The sequence below is a fragment of the Chlamydotis macqueenii genome, chromosome 2, assembly GCF_036417535.1.
Source record: "Chlamydotis macqueenii isolate bChlMac1 chromosome 2, bChlMac1.mat, whole genome shotgun sequence".
NCBI lineage: Eukaryota > Metazoa > Chordata > Aves > Otidiformes > Otididae > Chlamydotis > Chlamydotis macqueenii.
The window spans coordinates 7822463-7841355 of NC_141557.1; the positions used below are offsets into that span (position 1 = coordinate 7822463).

An 18893-nucleotide genomic window follows, 5' to 3' on the forward strand; every position below is an offset into this window, starting at 1 on the left:
GAATGACAGGTATGGAAACCACACAAAATCTTGCTATAAGCCCCGTCCTGCCACCTCTGAAGTCAATGAGAGTTCTTGCACCTACTTTTGTTTCATACCATTGATTCCTTAGTTTTTTCCCTGTTTTTTTTTCTCATTTCTTTCTGATTTACACTAGCATAACTGAGAGGAGAGCTCAGTCTCCTGTCTGCAGCCGTGGCCCAGTGTCACCTGAATCAGCAAGGGCCCTCGCACACAGCACATGTGTCTGCAATGTATATATTATATATATCATACCTAGTCTTTGTTGTTATTGTACAAAAGTGGCAATTCCATGTTGAAAAGGACTAAGAGGCCCACCATGACCATCCTTCTATTGATTCTTCAGAGATTTTGGTGCAGAATATATAGCTTTTGTTAAATAATACCAATACTTGACAAGTGATGTCTATATTGTCCTTCTTTCACGTTGCAATATAGACATGGCTATTAAAAAAAGAAAAAAAAGAAGTTGTGCTTGATGAGTTTTTTGGTGTAAGAAGCTGTTATATTCTAATATGGCCACTGTGCTGGCAGACTTTTGGCAGGTTTCAAATAAACATGCCAGAAATAATTTTGTTGACAGCATCTTGGATTGGAGCACATCCAGCCTTCATCCATAACATGTCAGTACAGTGATTCTTTCACAGGCAGGAAAATATGTCATCACAGATCTGTATTTTAGAGGCTTAAAATACTGTAGATGTCTGGATTTATGGCTTCAAAGTCAACTTCACAGATGGGTAGCGTTATTTTTCAATCATAAATGAAGATGGAAGTGCTAACATTTACAGTTTTTACTATGCAGCATCAATGAAGTGTGCTTATGTTAAAACCTGTGGTAACATCTGTTTTACTTTCCTAATCCAAAAACAATTAAGGTTTTCTGTAAGAGAAAGAAGGGGGTGGAAAACAAATGGCAAAGGAAAAAAGGAGAAAAACCAGGCTGAAGGACTTGAGCTTTCTTGCAGAGGTCATGCAGGCGTTGTGTTAGTTCTTCACGAGAAGCGGAGAGCGGGTGACTCCTACTGATGAGTGACTTTGCTTTAATGTTTCCTTTTATGCTATTTTTAGTAGAATCATTTTGTCAGAGCAAAGATTGTGCATGCTTGGTTCATTTCTGTTTGTGTAGTATGCTTAGATTTCAGTATTAAAACCAGAGTGGTATATTTAGGATTAACAGCCACGGTTCGCGATGGGTATCTGTTGGCTGGTTGGTTGAGAGCTCTGTGTGTACATCTGCAAACCGGGATCTTTCAGGAATGGGCAAATTATAGCTTTGGGAACAAACCCTTTGAGGTGCCACTTCAGGAACGTTATTTATGTGCTTGAATCTGTATCTACCTTTGGCTTCATTAAACACCTTCCTGGCTTTGGTCTGAAGTGCAGAGGCTTTCCTGAGCAAGGTGAGCGGGCAGCTGATGTGCGCTCAGGGAAACTCCTGTTGGGGTGGGAGTTTGCTGCCAAGGGCCTGGGCTATCGTGGACCAGTGGTGAGGCTGTCATCTCCTGGAAATAAAAGCTGGTCACAGTGACACAGCAACATCTCTCTGCAATCAACAGAAACACAGATAAGAAAGATCTAAGACGGCGGTGCTAGCATATCTACGGTACGATGTCTGTGCAGCAGATTTACTGTAAGTGATTCCATCAAAAGAGACTTCTGGAGCCCCGAACACAAGAAGGACATGGACCAGTTGGAGAAGGTCCAGAGGAGGGCCACAAAGATGATCAGAGGGCTGGAACACCTCTCTTATGAGGACAGGCTGAGAGAGTTGGGGCTGTTCAGCCTGGAGAAGAGGAGGCTCCGGGGAGACCTGATAGCAGTCTTCCAGTACCTCAAGGGGGCCTACAAGAAAGATGGGGAAAGGCTGTTTAGTAGGGCCTGTTGTGATAGGATGAGAGGTAATGGTTTTAAAATAGAGGGGGGTAGATTTAGATTAGAAATTAGGAAAAAATTTTTTACGATGCGAGTTATAGAACACTGGAACAGGTTGCCCAGAGAGGTGGTGGATGCCCCATCTCTGGAAACGTTCAAGGCCAGGCTGGATGAGGCTCTGAGCAACCTGATCTAGTTGGGGATGTCCCTGCTCCTTGCAGGGGGGTTGGACTAGATGACCTTTGAAGGTCCCTTCCAACCCTAACCATTCTATGATTCTATGATTCAAATAACTGAGAAGAACAAAAAAGCTACTTTCCAAGCCTGTGCTGAATAAAGCTGTTTACCTTTGTTTGAAATGTCATTTATCTCTTCTCACTTTTTGTCAGGGGATATTTCTGGATGGAATTTTGAAAATAAAGTGAAAACGTTCCTTTCTGGTTCCTTGCAGTATATTAAATCCCAAAGTTTTTTTTTATGAATAGTTTTTCTCCTCTTGATACACTAGAAATTTCCAGTCTTTTTTTTTGTTATGATTTTGCTCAACTGTCAATTGGATGACTGCAGATGTAATGGAATTATGATGTGGTAATGAATTCAGTGGATGTATCAATATCCTGAAAGCTTAAGCATGTGTGTGGCTTTCTATCACACAGGTACCCATGGATGGGAGGACCTCACTTAAAGCAAGGTTTTATTAAGCTTTTGAACTACATCTGGGTTTGTAGATCTAATTCAAATCTGTGAACTTTTTTTTTTTTTTAAAATTTTAAAACTTCTTACCATTAAGGGAGGAGAGTGTGGTTAGATTATTTTCAGGAAAGTGACTGTTGCCATCAGTCTTATAGTGCTGCCTGCATCTTACTTCTGTTCTTCACATCCTCTTAGGGCTTGGCTAGGTAGAAGCACTGTGGTTTCTCAGCTGCTTCTCCCCAGTTCTCCTCTCATTCCTCTAGGTCCTGCTGTGCCCTGGTATGAGAGGAAGAATATTTCTGCCACTTACTAAGAAGACCTGCATTCTTTTCCTGGCTTTATTTCTTGATTTCTATGTGACCCTGGGAAAGTCACAGGCTCTCTGTGGAGCCTATTTGCATCACCTGAAAAATGGAGACTATAATAGTTTCCTTAAAAAGGGGTTAGAAGACTAAATTAATTAACATTTGTATTCGTGCTTAGGGTGAATATGCTATAAAAATGCAAATATTTATATTCTTTCTGTTTGCTTGTTTGCAAAACTGCATTTCTCAAGGCTCCTGACCTACTTTTCAGATTTTTCTCCAGTAAGAATAATAAACTATAAATTTGTTCCTTCTAATTATTTTTCATTTCAAATAGAAAGCCAAGTGAAAAAGAGGGGAAGGTAAGGAGGGTAAGGAATCCTAACTTGTTCCCCTCTTTGTAATAAGGAAGAGAACCATTGTGTCTTTTCCAGAACTAGAATAAATAATAAAATACAGATACTACCTCAGATGTTTAATGCCTCAAACCTGGCTTTTCATTTGACAGGTTTATAGCCATTGTAATGGATAGATCCCCAAACATCCAGGAAGAGAGTCTCAACATTATCTATTTCTGTAAAATGGATTCTTGATATGGAAGAAGTTGAAAAATATTTTCCAGTGTTTTCTTAAACCAAAACTGTGAGGTTTGCTTGACCTCCCTGTTCGGATCATGTCACTTTATACAAGAAAAAGTTACAGTAAGTGAAACAAACTCTCTGAATTGCCAAAGAACTCAGTCTATTATAAAGCTTTTTGTTTTCCTGAAAAAAAAATAAAACAGAAAAAAAGAAGAATCTTTATAAAAAGTACCAGCAGGTCTGTCTTAGACCCACCATCGCTCATAATATAGGAAACGAGGCTAAAAAATCTAAATCGGTGAGATCAACAAGGAGGAGAAGCATGCAGAGTTGTTCTAGCTGCGAGGCCAGATATCTGGAGTGAATTCAGCCTTCTAGGAAAGTGGAGTGCACTGATATTTAATACAGTTCCTAGGGATGACTCAATGCGTGCATGAAATCACATTTAATGTACAATGCTAGGGGGAATCCAGCAAAAAGCATGAAAGAGATAAAGTGCAATAAATATTTAAGATCTTGTGAATGTGAACACAGCACTTCATAAAAACCTTAGTCTCAAGAGCAGTGGTGCTATACACATCGTAGACAGAACATATGGTACAACCACATTGGAGTGAAAGCTAATCAGTGAATAATGATGGAGCTTTATTCTAAAGTTTCAAGGATCTGATTAAATTTAATGTATATGCTACGCATGAAGCCTGTCTGCATGTCCTTAGACCTGCCAACCTAAGAATGCATGCAAGATGGCCTGAGGAGTTGTGATGTGTTCTGGGAAGGCAAAAAAAAATCACCATGGGGATATCCTTATTGATTTGTATCTCCATACATGCCCCTGTGAATTATTTATCTTCCTGTATTCTTCTCTGGCGTCTTATTGTAAAAGTCTCTTGAAAGTTGCTGTAAAGCTCTTTATCCCCAGACTTAATGAGGGCTGATAGGAAATTGGCTTTTGATAAGTGAATTTGGATGAGTGCTGGTGTTGGCGGCTGGTGCCTCTATGCGAGGAGGCGGTAGAAAGTGTGGGTTACACTACTGAGCATCCTGTGGGTACATTAATTGTATTTGTCTTACGGGCTTCACCCACCATGGTTGCATAGTGTGGTTCTGCACAAATGCATTTCTGTTTGGATTCTACTGTTTTTTCCTTGTCTAAGTGCCTTTTCTAAATGTTCACTTTCCTTTGATGTTTCTAGGAGCTGGTGGGGAGTAATCCTCCTCAAAGAAACTGGAAAGGAATTGCAATTGCCTTACTTGTTATTCTCGTTATCTGCTCCCTGATTGTCACCTCTGTTATACTCCTGACACCAGGTATTTATAACCTTTAACTCACTTCAATTCTATTTTTCTTCTGTAATTTTACATTTCCAAATGCAAAGGGACTGCAAACTGACTGCAAAGTCAACATCAAAGGAATCATCCTTCTTGTTCTTCAGCTGGATGTGATGCTGAGTTCAAGGCCATCCTTAGGTAGGCTGTTTTAGAGTTTCATGTTTGAATTCAAAGATCAGGATGGCTGAGTTGAAGGTACAAGGGTGAAACCTAGTTGCCTAAATGTAGATGAGGAGTGTCATTTAAGATGTGCCAGGGTATGAGAAACATCTACATAGGGCAGTCAGTTAGGGCACAGGAATTCCTGAAGTTCATGCCCATGTGAAGCAGCAGCTGCTAGTTTGGTGGCATATCCTAGAGCATCTAAAATGGCGTTAGATGCCTGTGTTTAGGCACCTAAATCCCAGCTGTGTTGGTTTTTAAATCAGACCATAAAGTTCCAGCTATACAAAGCAATTCAAGATAACTATGTGCGAGATAGTACTTAACCACAGCAAATAATTAGTAATTTCCCCATAAGGGATTCTCTAAGTTAATCCCCTTACAAAGTTCTGCAAAGTTTTGTGCACGTAACCTCTGTAAATTACTTCTCTTACAGTAGCTGCTGAGATTGTAGGCTTGAATTTTAATGTGTTATCATTATGATTATTGATTATTACATATTTATTCAGCCCTGTAAATTTCCATGACTATTTACGGAGTAGAAATAATGTGCTTTCGTGATCCTGAGAAGATTGTGATCTGAATACAAAAAGACAAATAAATGAGAGATGAGACATAGAAAAGAGAATTCAGTGTCAGAAAGGGTTAGGAGCCACAAAACACAGGAGAAGGCAGAGGGTTCCCTGCAGAGGGATGCAGGAGAAGAAAAAGGACTCCTTCTTGGATGAGTACATGCGAGTGATTCTAGGGGACAGCAGGACAGAGATCACAGAGCTGAGGAGAGGAACGGAAGCAAGGGAGAAATGAAACCATAGCAAATGAAAGAGCACAGGGCGGTGAAGTGGAAAAATGAGACGGAGGTTGCAGGGCAGAAATTTCTAGCTTGTAGTGTGTGAACTGACATGCAGTTCAGCAGATCTGGTCCATCTTCCCTGACACCATTCTAATTCCACAGTCCTGCTATGTGGTAGACTGGAGACAGTGATAAATCAAGAAATACAAGACTGCACTAAGTTAATTTGAAAATGAGTGAAACCATCACTACGTTATCCTTTTGGTTAATTATCGTCATGCCATGTTCTGTTTATTTCATGCTATCCTGAAGTTTTCAATGTACATGTGAGTAGCACATGGTCATGCCAGAGTAATTAAGTAATTAGATTAGTTAAGGTTAAACTTAATTAAGGATCATTTTTAAAATTACTTTCGCTAGGGTTCAGATTTAACACCTTTGGACAGTGCAGTTCATCTATGGCATGTTTTGGGACATGGTCTGTGGACTGTACTCGCATCAGGCACCACTTATTTGCAGTGACAAGTATCACCCCTTACCCATTAGGTATGGAAACATCGCCATCTATTTTATGAAAGTGCAGTCCCAAACTTTTCAAAAATGTACACTGAAGCCTAGATTCCTGAACCCATACTTGTGGGCTTCAAGAAGCTGTTAGTGGCTCGCACTGCATAAATGAGACCATGGATAACCATTCCACTGATGAACAGGATTCCATATAGATGGATACATGGGGAGAAGCATAAACATACTTGTACAGTCCTAAATATAGTCTAAGACACAAGTCTTTCCTTTTACGTGATCATTTGTAATAAGGATTTATTTATAAGAGTGTTTAGAATGATATCTGGTGAGGACTAAGCAACTCTCATTTCAATTCTGGGCTCCACTATAAACCTCATTTAAGACTTCTGCTGAACCATACTCCCACTTGTCCATAGAGAAAATCACACATAAAATCGCTAATGGCTATTATGACTGTAGATACTGCAGTGCTGTTGTTCAGGTAGGTGCCTAGACAGAAAAGGTGTACTCAGCATTGAGTTAATGTTCTCTAATTTAGGAAGACAGCAATAAATATGTGTTATTTTGATGACCTTCTATTTGATATAGTATGAAGTGGGAATGTGAAATACCCACATTCAGTTATAAATGAAATTTGCAAGTGTATTTGTGTGTTTATACTTGTATATACATATAGAAAGACATTCTTAGTTTGGGATATGTATGTGTACACGTATACAGGTGAATCACACAGTTATTAGCATGTATTTAGCAACAACTCCAAATAGGACTGTTGAGAAAGGCTCTGTGCTTAAAATTTAGCAATACGCAAAGTCTTTTTCTATGCTGAAAGTTCCATCCGTGTTTTTTGAGATTTCTAATTACCTGATTTCCTGGTAAACAGGGTTTGGGTTGTTTTGTTTTCCCCTGCTGGTATTTCAGCACTGTGTCCTACATGCAAATACAAGAACTCTGAGCTCAGTACTCCTCCTGTTTTTAGTGTAGATCAAAACTGCTTCATGGTGAGACTCTGCCAAGGGTAAAATCAGATAGCTTAGATTGCTGCTGTGGCTTGGCAGCAGCGGATTTTAGTCTTCTCTTGGGCTACTGACCCTAGAGCTTGTTACAAGGACACGCTATGGCACAGGGTGACAGGAAGCTCGTTTCACAGGCATTTCCCATCAGCCAGTGCTAAGTGAGACATTGAGACTGGCTTGACAAATGTGAAAAGTGCTACATTGCTAATTCTGACTGAGGATAGCAGTTCACAACAAGATATGAGTGGAGAAGACGGAGGAATCTGTCCAAAAAAAAAGCAGAGTCTACATTTCCCTGCCATAAAATAGTTCACTGGAGGAAGAAATGTTTATCTTTCAGTAGTCAAGCTGAAAAATAAGAGATGAATATTTGAACAAGAGGCAAGGAAGAGACAGGAGGACCAGGAAAGAAGAAGGAGAAGCAGTTTTGTGGATGTCTGTGGGATGAGGAGCTGCTGCCAAATGTGAGAATGGCATAATTAAAAAAAAAAACCCAACCTCTTAACTGGAAATGTCTCAAGTGAGGTGATGCAGTTTGGCACAGTAGAGCACAGTACTTGCAGATACTTCAGGTTTTTTAAGTCTTCTTGCCAGTGATAATACTGAAGTCCAGCCTGACACTGTCCTCCTTGTACAAATATCCTTTTGAATTTTATCTCTGAATTCCGTGCATGTACCTGTCTATCTTGGCCCTCTTCCTGACTAGGAAATGGTTCTTCTCTAAGTATTTTGCTGTTGTTTTGAAGGCCTGTTTTGCAGTGCAACACCAAGGCATGCAATGCAGAGACACTCTAAACCCAGTGCTGAACATCATACTGTGCTGTGCTATGCTATTCCATGCCTACGGAGAGTAATTTGGGGCATGCATGGGATAAAGTACAGCATCCAGGCTTGTAGTCCATGTTCAGACAAAGAAAAGTGGTTAACTGGACCCATAACTTGCATCATGATGCTGTGAAAGTCGGAGTAGTCTCCTGCAAAACCAGGAAGGAGTGATAGAGTGGGGAATGGGGGAGATTTGCTAAGCAGAACAGATGCTGACAAAGTTATTTAATAATTAAGGAAAAAAAAAGGTTTATATATCTCTTCAAGATTCTTTTGCAAATCAGACCAAACCTTTAAAGAAGGCTTTAACGCTGGATTCAGCTTCAGAAAGCTGAAATCCCTACTGGTTTGGGTTTCTCAGAGGCAGGTCACTCACCCTGCTTTAAGATTAACTCATAAACTGGGAACAGTGCTCTTCCCATTCAGCAGGCATTGTAATTACAATAATGGTGCTTTATGGCTAGCTAACACTTAGGTCTTATTTTCTAAAATCCTAATAAAGTTTCAGTATTTCTATGATTTGTCTGTCCTTTGGTGTTCTAGAGCATCATTCTCAAAAGAAGCAGCAGCTGATGAAAGCTTGTGTTTCATTACATTGGAGTATAGCACATGCACACAATGGCCTACGCTGAAAGACTCTGGTTTCATGTGTGAGTCCCGCCGTTCCACAGCCTTTGAAAAATGTGAAGCTGTTTATACAGATTGTAAAAGTGTGGGAGTGAACCTTTCCCAATTGGCGGTTGCTCACTTGTCGCAGCAAATGATACCTGTATGGGTCCCATCCTAGCAGTGCTACGTGTATTTGTAAACACGTGCCAAAGTTTATAGATACGCATGTATACACTCACATATATCAAAGCTGAAGAGAAGACCCAATCCTAAAGAAATTCTGATTAAAAAAAGTCTCCTCAAAATTCCATTAGACATTTTGCTAAGGAAAAGGCTGCTTTCTCACCCCCTGTGTTTGGAAATGGAGGCAAACAAGGATTTTTTGCAAATCTGTTTCTAATACTTAAAGCTTTCTGGAGCTTACATCAAGTTTGCTCCTTTCAAATCTGACCTTTAGCTGAAAAAAAAAAAAAAAGTACACCCAACTCCACATTAAAACTTTTACAAAATTCATAGGAAAAAGTTTTCAGAGAAGGTAGTCATTGCATAGCATTAATTCACAGCATGCTGTCAGACAGCCAAATGCATCACCTAGTAAGCTTTGTATGACTAGTTAAGAAGTAACTAGTAAGCTTCGTATGAATTAGTTCCTAGTTATGAAGAACAAGGAAATATCCTGTGACCAGCTGTGCAGGAGTGTAATTTGTTTGTTTACAATTGTTATATATGAATATATATAACCTAAAGGGGCCTGGTAGTACCTAAAGTACAGAGATGGGGCAGTCCCCAGGCTGGGTCTCTCCATCCTGCACAGAAAGAGGAAATGAGAAAATTAATTGCCCCTTCCCAGATCTCCAGCACAGAGGTTTGCTTGTGCCTGTCTTTATGCCCTCATGGTAGGGAAGAGGGTGTCCATGTTCCTTGGGGTGAGATTTGGGAAGCGGCACCTGAAACTTCTGTCAGCCCAGGGCTGTATGTGGGCTCTGACCTCCTGCTCTGCGTTGCCTGATCTCCCTGGGTATCCAGTGCTGGGACCTTGTGCCATGGTAGGAACAAATTTGAACAGTTTCCTGGAGTTCCTCTGACTTATATTTTCCATTTTAATAAATAAAACTATGCAGAAGAACTGGGCATAATGTGGCCACACAGTGGGGTTTGGCTGAGGACTTGTATTCATGTGTCTTGGTATTTGGAAGCCATATTGAGCAGTGTGATTGAAACTTCAGTCAGAGTTGGTAGAAAAAAAAAAGAAAATTGAAGAATATAATTTAATTTGGTAAAAATGATAGTTTGTATTGAAACACTTTTCAGTGGAACAAAACATTGTTCGTAGGTAATTTTCAGTAGTCTCAGGTGGCTCAGGAGCTCCAATTTAGTGTAGTAAAGAAGACTTTTTTCCTCTAATAAATGGCTTCAGAGAGTCTGATTCCACTGTTTCTAATCACGAATGTGTTCACTGTAAGAAGTTTGTTACTAAACAATGTTAAAGATAGCTAAGGCTGCATGATACCAATAGACCTCAGGCATGAGGATGCTGTAGTGAGGAGAGATGCTGAAGCACACATCCCTCCTGTGGAAATACTCAGAATGTGGCCTCACATGTTCCTTTAAAGAGTAAATGTATTTAAACCTTACTGAAATGTTTCCATAAAAATATTTTTTTTTAGAAAAAAATCGAATGTTGAAAACAAATTATTGATAGAACATGAGTGCTTGTCAAAACAAAAAAAAATACTGTTTGGGGGAAAAAAAGTAAAGAAGGAATATATTAATCAAAACTGAGTTTAGTTTTTCTCTATAAATTTCAGCTTTGAGAAAATTAAAATCCATTTTCATATTAATACTATAGAGTTCTGTGAGGTAATACATATATTCTTCATCTGTAAGGCCCAAGAATCCAATGATTCAAAATAAACATTTCAGTTACAGGCTCAGGAGCCTCTGTGTTGTGTTTATGAGAATTGTACATAGCGGAGAGGGGGTGATAGAAATGAGAAGATGTAATCTTGGTACAGGAGAAGGTGCTAGCTGCAGCAAACATACAATGGTTAGATTTGTGCCTTGGTTTTATTCAGTTGAACTCATGCATGTTTAGTCTTGGTGATGTCCTAGACGAGACAGATTTCCTTGTAACAATAATATATACAAAGAAAGAAATCAGTTCTGCATTTTTTTTCATATTGTGGTTTGCTTCAGAAGTATGTTGGCAATCTCTGGCTGAATCATGAGAAGTGTGGTGAGGACTGTATGAAGGACAGTGGAGGAAGACATAAAGCGAGTATTTCGTTGTGGGGAAAGCAGAGTGCTGCATAGTATGGTTAGGAAGAATGAACTAGAGGAGGGACACTGTTTATGACAAGTTGATCTTAGAGAATCTTAAACTGGAAATCTAGTTCTGCAGTGTAAAATCTGTTCAGATTTCTATATTTGCAAATGAAACTTTATATCCTTTCACTAAAAATGAAAATTACTATGGGCCAGCTATGCAACACCTAGGGATTTAGGGTTACGCCTCATAGATTTTTCAAAAAACATTTCTGCAGCCAAGTGTCGGATTCCCATGGAAAATCTTTTGTGAATTTCTGAAGTAATCTGTATGAGCCCTTATAAGGTTAAATACCTTTCCAACTGTGGTTGAAAAGCTATAAGCTATAAAAACTTGATCGCTTCTAATTACCTTTTTGAAATTCAACTAATGATTTCAGAATAGTCTTAGTGTTAAGTAGCTTTAATATTCTTCAGAATAGTCAGCGTTATGTAGCACTATGACATCTGTAGGTGTGTTTTCATGACTTTTTAATTTTTTTTTTTTTTATCAGATTATGTCTGAATGTGTTTTGGACCACATCTTGGTCTTTTTGTAGCTACTGGGTCCAGGCATAAATAACCAGGAGGTTTCTGTTTGTAAGCCACTAGATGGTTCTTTTATAACACTGACAATGGAAAGGGGCTCGTGTAACAGAAAGTTTAATATGGACTGTTTCCGAATGGGATATAACATGGCACTATTCACAGTTGCTGTACTTTCAGATACATTTCAAAGCTGAAGTAATGGCAGTTTGTTTTCAAATGTTTTACAGTTGAAGATAACAGCTTGTCTCAGAAGAAGAAGATAACAGTGGAAGATCTCTTCAGTGATGATTTCAAAATTCATGACCCAGAAGCTAAATGGATAACTGGTGAGTGAGGCATTAACATGTTGCAGTGTCTTTGCTTTGCTTCCTCGCTCTCTGGGCATCTCATTTTTATTTCCTTCTTTATTCCATCTGTCCTTTATTTTGCTCCTGAAATGACAGAATCAGGGAGTGGTGGAGATTGGAAGGGACCGCAGGTCATCTTGTCCAACTCCCTGCTCAAGCAAGGGCAGCTAGAGCTGGTTTCCCAGAACCATGCCCAAAAATTCAGTCTTCAAATTCCTATTCCAACTTTCCTCTTGATTAACATGCAAAAACCACTGCTCTATTATTATATTTTTTTTTTTATTTAAGGCTCTCCAGTGAGCACATAGCTAGATGTTGAAAACCACAGCCTTCATCCCAAAGAGCTTCCAGCATTCAGTAGATGATGTAGCACATGGTTGGAAGAAGTGCTTAAAGCCCTACCACAGTCATTATTTAACCATAAACAAAACTTCAGGTTTATATTCCCACACTGAAACTTTTTTTTTTTTTCCAGCAGAGAGGAGAAGCATTGCTAAGCAACAGGCAAACAGTGGTTCAGCAGCAGCTGGGCTGGTGCTTGCACACAAGCCATGTGCCCTTTTTTTCCTCTGCTGCCTTATGTTTTCTAGTCAAGGGAAAACCAAATAATACTTGAATTAATGCACGTAGTATTTGCTGGAGGAGAGCTGTTCTGGAGGATGTAGATTCCAGCTCTCGCTGGAAATTGCTACAGTCAGAATAAGCTTTGGCGAGAATAAAATGATTTGTGGTATGCCATTCATGTAGGTTCCAGTCCAACTCCTATTATCACTGAAATTATTAGTTTTTATTTTGAATTTAATGGGGAACTGGATCAAATCCTTCCTTGTGTTTGTCTTTCCTTGTCTGTAATGCCTATTGGGAACAATTTTAATACCTGTAATGAAAAGAGAGAGTGTTAAAGGGTGGTGCTGAATTAATATCTTCCTTAGCCGCCCTCAGCACAGCTGTCTCCAACTTCTCCAACCAACTCAGCTACTGCAGAAAGAATTGCAGATGATATGCACCTTCACAAACACACCTGCCGATGGGCAGGACCTCTTTTTCACATTGTGTAGTCTGAGGGAATGGTACGCCCAATAACCAATCTCTGGGAATAGTGATAACGGAAATATGAGCTGCGTTGAAGTTCAGAATTATTTGTCTAGCATCCTTTTTTTAGCACTGATATCTCTAATGGCCCTAATGAAGGAAGAGGTGTTCAATGAGACCTTTACTGCTATTTTATTTGTTTTCTAGAGTATGAGGGAATGATAAAGACTTAAGTAAACTTTTGCGGGAACAGAGGATTAAGTATTTCCATGGAGCTATATGTAGCGTCCTCCCTCTGATGAGTATAGCTTTACGTGGATGTATGGTATATTTTCCACAAAACTGCAGTCTTCTGTGAAAAAAAAAACCAATATTGTCCATGCTTTTCCAGTTTTGATCACATACTGATGCCTTTTATTAAACCTCCAGTCTTGAATGTTTTAAACTCCATCTCCCTACTCTGTGTAGTACTCATTAACTTCAGCAGAACTTAAAATTAGTTTTTCCTGATCTGAAATTACTAAGATATTTTTTTTTTCTGTAAAGGACAAAGCACAAAGTAGTATTGTGCAAACATGCATAGATATTTTAGAAGGACTTCTTCTGTTGCTGTGCTACTAGTACCACTGATACTGTTAGAGAAATTTTATGAAGCCAATAGATATTCTGTAGATTTACCCAAGGGTGACTTCGTATTTAAGGGCAAGACGCTAATCTGCAATGTCATTCATCCAAGGATCCAAAGCCATTTTACAACATTAATTACTTTCCTGCATTATAGTTGCTTTTCACAGCTTTCTCTAGCTGGATAAGTGGTGAAATCTTGATGAAGGTCCCTGGTAAGCAAGATGAAAGACCAGTAGCCTGATTCCCAAGCACACATTGCTGTTGGTCTCTTATTCTCAATTTTTAGAATGCAAATGAAAGACCCTGAAAATGGCACAGCCAAACTATTAAAACTTAGTGTAACAAGAATGCTAGAATGCCTTAGCATAAAAATTGATATTTAAAAATTGCATGTTTAAAATTGCATGTCAGCTTGCAAAATGAGTTTACGTTTGGTGGGGAATCTGCACGATTGTTAAAATGTAGGCAGATGTTGTCTATCCTTCTTCCCATCTTTTCCTGCTAGTGATATAGCAAAATATCATGGTCATTCAGCGATCTGCAAAATTCAGTCGTCTTGGCTCTTTAAAGCTCTTTCCTTCCTTTCTCTCTTTATTACTGTGGAAGATGGAAGTTTGGTGGTCTCGCCAAAGATGAAGCATGTTGCGTGTTTAGGAGTATTTGAATCATCTGAGGGATTTGCTAGAAAAATAGTTCAGTTAGTAAAATATCTGTGTTCTTCCCAGTAACTGAGGGGCTGATTCAAACCCTCTGAAGGAGCAAAGTCTTTCCTTTGACTTGAATGGGTCTTAGAGCAAGTGCTGAAATTAAAAAAAAAAAAAAAGGAAAAATTCTATTCAGATTGGCACTTTAAAATGCTGAAGGTTCACTAAAACTGATGGGATAAGTTAATGTTTAAGCATTTTCTTCGTTCACAGTGGGCAAGTGGAAAAATAATGTATTTCTGATTGATAGCTCTGTCATTCCATTGATTTCAAAGGAGCTAGGGGGTAAAAAAAAAGAAGAGAACCAGTCTTAAAGTTAACATAACTAGGATTACAGACTTTCTCTAACCTTTCAATTGCAACTTGTGGTTGGTTAGTAGATATGGATATGTTTGCATCTTTTCTATTGGAATTGCAATTTAATTTACTTGTATGAAGTGGGAGATGTGCCAAAGATGGAACTTCAAACCTCTTAGAAATTCTGTGATGTCACTGTAACTTCAAATTTTTATCTAGTGGTTTAGGAAGAATAAAGAATATTTAGTTTAGTTAGCTGATCTCTTCTGCTGCCCTGACTATTGTTGTCACTGAGTCAGTTAAGAGTGCTCTGGAGGGAAGCAATGCATTCATAGACCAGAACGGACTGCTCCAGAGTTTATTTCTAGTTCTACTTCCAGGGACTGCTATAACTTAGATTTGCCCTGTAGTGTAACTAAGTGCTGGATTTATTGTGAAGGTTTCACTCTTCAGGACTGTTGTGGGGGGGGGCTAAGGTGGCAGCTTCTGTAGGAAACTGCTAGAAGTTGCTCCCCTTTGTTCAGTGGACTCGGCCGGGCCTAGGGCAGACCCGCTGCTGGCCAAGGCCAAGCCAATTGGTAGCAGAATGTTCCGTGATAACGCCTCTGTGATAATGTATTTAAGAAGGGGAAAACAGAAAAAAAAAAAAGAAGAGAAGAGAAGATGTGAAGAAGCTGAGTGGGGGCAGAGGCACAGAGGGGGAGGAGCAAGCCTCATGAGCCTTGCAGGCCTCACCCTCTGGCCGCTCGCCAGGTGGCCGACTGGGCCCGACTTGGTCCGGCCCGGCTGCAAGAAGTGGAGAGGACATGAGCTGGATGATGTGAAGAGATTCTGAGAGGCGTCTGCCAGCCTGTTGTGAAGAACTTTTCTTGTGAGAGGAACCGCTGCAGACGCCACGGTCAGTTCAGAAGGAGGGGAAGGAGTAATGCTGCTCCTGGCCAAGATTCCCCTGCAGCCTGTGGTGATGACTATGGTGGAGCAGGTTGTCCCCCTGCAGCCCATGGAGGTCCACGGAGGAGCAGAGATCCACTTGGAGCCTGTGAAGGACCCCGCACCGGGGGAGGTGGATGCCTGAAGGCGGCTGTGGCCCGTGGAGGGCCCGCTGGGTCAGCTGTTCTGGAGGGACTGCACTCCATGGAAGAGATGACCCATGCCAGAGCAGTTTCATGAAGGACTGTGGCGTATGGGTGGGACCCCACAACAGAGCAGGGGAGGAATGTGATGAGTTTCTTCCCCCGACCACAAAGCAGCGGTGTAAAACAACATATTATGAACTGACCGCAACCCCCATTCCCTCTTCCCCCCTGTGCTGCTCGGGAGGGGAAGGTAGTAGAGATAATGATAAGCCTGGGAAGAGGGAGGGATGGGGGGAGGTTATCTTGTTCTCTATCTCATTATCCTGCTAGTTTTAGTAATAAATGAATAGTTTTCCCCAAGTCTAGTCTGTTTTGCCCATAACGGTAACTTTAAGGATTTTCTCAGTGTCCTTATCTCAAACCTCGAGCCGTTTTTTCTTATATTATCTCTCCCTATTCTCTTGGAGGGTGGGGGGAGTGGGAGAGAGACTGCGTAGTCTGGTCCCGATTGGGGCTGAACTACGACAAGGACAACAAAGTATGAAGCAGTACAGTATAGTATAGTGTATATGGTATAGTATAGTAGGTGTATAGCAATGTAGTACAGGAAATGTGAGATTACGCTGGTGACCAAATAGCATCCCCCTATCCTGAAATACAAGTCCAAAGAATCTGAACTGCATCTCTGTTTCAGCCCCATCCATCCTGCACCTCCTCCTGCGCTCTTCTGCTCATCGCTTGGTGCATCGCACCGCACACTGTTCTGTTACCATCCTGTATTGTGAACTTCCCTTTACTGTACAACTGTAATTATGTTGTCCATATGCTAAGCATGCATACGAGCTCCAATTAGCAGCTCATTTCATGCTGTGTATCTTAAATGTTGTATTTGGACATTTCCCCGTTTGCATATCCTCCTCCATACACCGTCAGGAGTGTCCTGTGCTGGCCTTTCGTTAGCCCTCTCGCAGATGACAGATGGCCCACTCATTATTCTAGTCTCTAACTGCTTAGCAGTTCTGCTCTCAAGCTCCACATTACTTTGTAATTAGGCTTCACAATTACTGAGCTTTTCCTGTAATTCCTCTCACACAGGATTTTAGCTCAGGTTTCTGAAAAGCTCAATGGGATGCTGCAGTGTTCCTGTGTTGGTGAACAAAAAACAGGATAAAGAAGGGTCCTTATATTTCGTGCTGAAGAGCAGCTCAGTTGACTGATTTCTCCTGGACACAACAACTCAGACCTGGCCTGGACCAGTCAATAATTCAGACCTGACCAGTTGGTCAGGTTATGAGTGCTGTCTTTGTGGCCCTGTGGAGCTGCAGCGATTCTTATCAGCTGTGAATCTCACCCCCAGCATCTTGGGAGCAGTCCTCCTTCTTCACGGGGAGGCAGCATCATGCCCAATGTCAAGAAAAGCAATGGAGACTGAATTGTACACACCACTTGCAGAGACTTATGCTTATCTTCTGTCTTTGTACTTAATGGCAAATACATTTGCCCACATTGAAAGTACTTGGCTGCTGTTGTAGATAGAAAAACGTAATAGCAGCCTATAATATACTGCCCACAGTTACTGCGATCGATTAGGTGCAACGTGCCATCATTACTTACTTCTTGGAGGATGTTTTTCCAGCTTTGCTGTTGGCATCTTGAGAGGCAGAGTGTATGTTGAGAGGCACAGTGGCTGTTGCCAGGATTTTTGGCTGTGTGCTAGTGTCTGGAGGCTCCAACTAAGAGTGTGTCTTCTTTGCGCTAGACACTGGCCAGACATGGCGAGACAGTCCTTGCAGAGAGGCTGTAGCCAAATGGAAATAATAGAGGTTGAAATTAAAAGCACAATATAGTCGAGCAGTGAGGAGCACTGAGGCACAGGACACTAAAGGAAGTGTTTGAGGTCATAGGAAGTTGACTTAAAATCTGAAAATCAAGCCCTGCTCTCCAAGGTCCCTGCCCACTTGCTTCAACTGCAACACTGGCAAGATAGTATTTGTTCTTATCTGGAGAGGAATAGTGTGTAAATTAGCAAAAGGCTCTGAATGACATTTTCAGAAATGGCTCAGTTATTTGGAAACCTGCCACTCAGTGAGAGCCAGAACCACCACGTGCCTAGCTTGCATCTGAGAATGGCAGCTAGGCTTTTATTGCAAAAATCCTTCTGAAAAATGCAGTAATAACTAATATCTAAATATAATAGAGTAATTCTTTTATCTTTAATACTGAAGCACATATGTTTTGTTGCATGTTTTACTAATAACGCGATAGAATCTCTAGGCTGTTTTAAAGTCTAATATTGAATTTAATGAGCTAGAACTAATAAGTTTTATTTACCATGCAGAAAAAAATCATCATGTAGTAACTGAGATAATTTATTTCAGTTTACCTTTCGTAATAATGCTCAGATCAACAACACTTGGATAGCCCAAATGCCCTTAAGTCTGTTCTGTGCAATGTAAATCCATTGCACTGTATTGATAAAAGCATTGATGCATTTCAAATGATGCAGCTGCGTGTGGAGTAAATGAATTATTTTTAGTTTGCTTTGCATAGATATTAAGAACTTTGTAAGTGCTAATATTTTTCATTGTGAAAAAGATTTGCGTTCAGGTGCTGCTTTGACAGCCCTTAAGACTAAAATTGCCCTGCTAGAGAGCTACAACACGGTTAGTTGGAGTGCAGGTTTCTCTGGGTTGCTCATCCATGGGCCAAAAAATTGACCGCTTGCAAGCAACCATCTGAATTGTAAGGCAGCAGGAGCCTTTCCCTTGGCAAGGCTGGGCTGTTGGCATGAAAGAAAAATTCATCTTTCTGTTTGTCATCAGAGGACCAAAGACTTAAGTGAATGAGTATACTGGTCTTAATGGTTAGAAGAAGACTTGTCCCACTCCCAATCTGGTGTGCCAAACCTCATATCCTACCTCATGGCAGCTTCTTTCTGCAATATTTTTGTGAGCGCTCTGGCTTTTCAAACATTCTTGAAACGTTTTCTAAGACAGAGAACAAGATACCTGGAGCAGATCACATGAGTTTGCAGTGATTAAGGTTTCAGTGAGCTTACAGCTCCAATTGCAAAGAGCCCCACAACCCTAAGGAGCTGTAAGGGTGACCTTATGCTGAGGTAAAGTCACTAAAGGAAAACACTGTGCAGACCAGAGGAAAATACAGGGCAAGGACTGAAGGAGGCTCTTCTGCTCTAGCACTTTGTGGAAGGGTGTGGCAG

The 18893-nt window shown here is 40.5% G+C and overlaps 1 protein-coding gene across 3 annotated transcripts in view; it reads left to right on the top strand.

Moving 5' to 3' along the window:
• The window catches only part of DPP6 (dipeptidyl peptidase like 6), a 508132-nt gene that overhangs the window by 322978 nt on the left and 166261 nt on the right, over nucleotides 1–18893 (top strand). For all 3 annotated transcript variants that reach the window (XM_086741833.1, XM_086741830.1, XM_086741831.1), the window contains exons 2-3: nucleotides 4672–4786; nucleotides 11818–11916. In XM_086741833.1, coding sequence (XP_086597959.1) covers nucleotides 4672–4786; nucleotides 11818–11916 — 214 coding nt within the window. The remainder of the gene's footprint in view (nucleotides 1–4671; nucleotides 4787–11817; nucleotides 11917–18893) is intronic.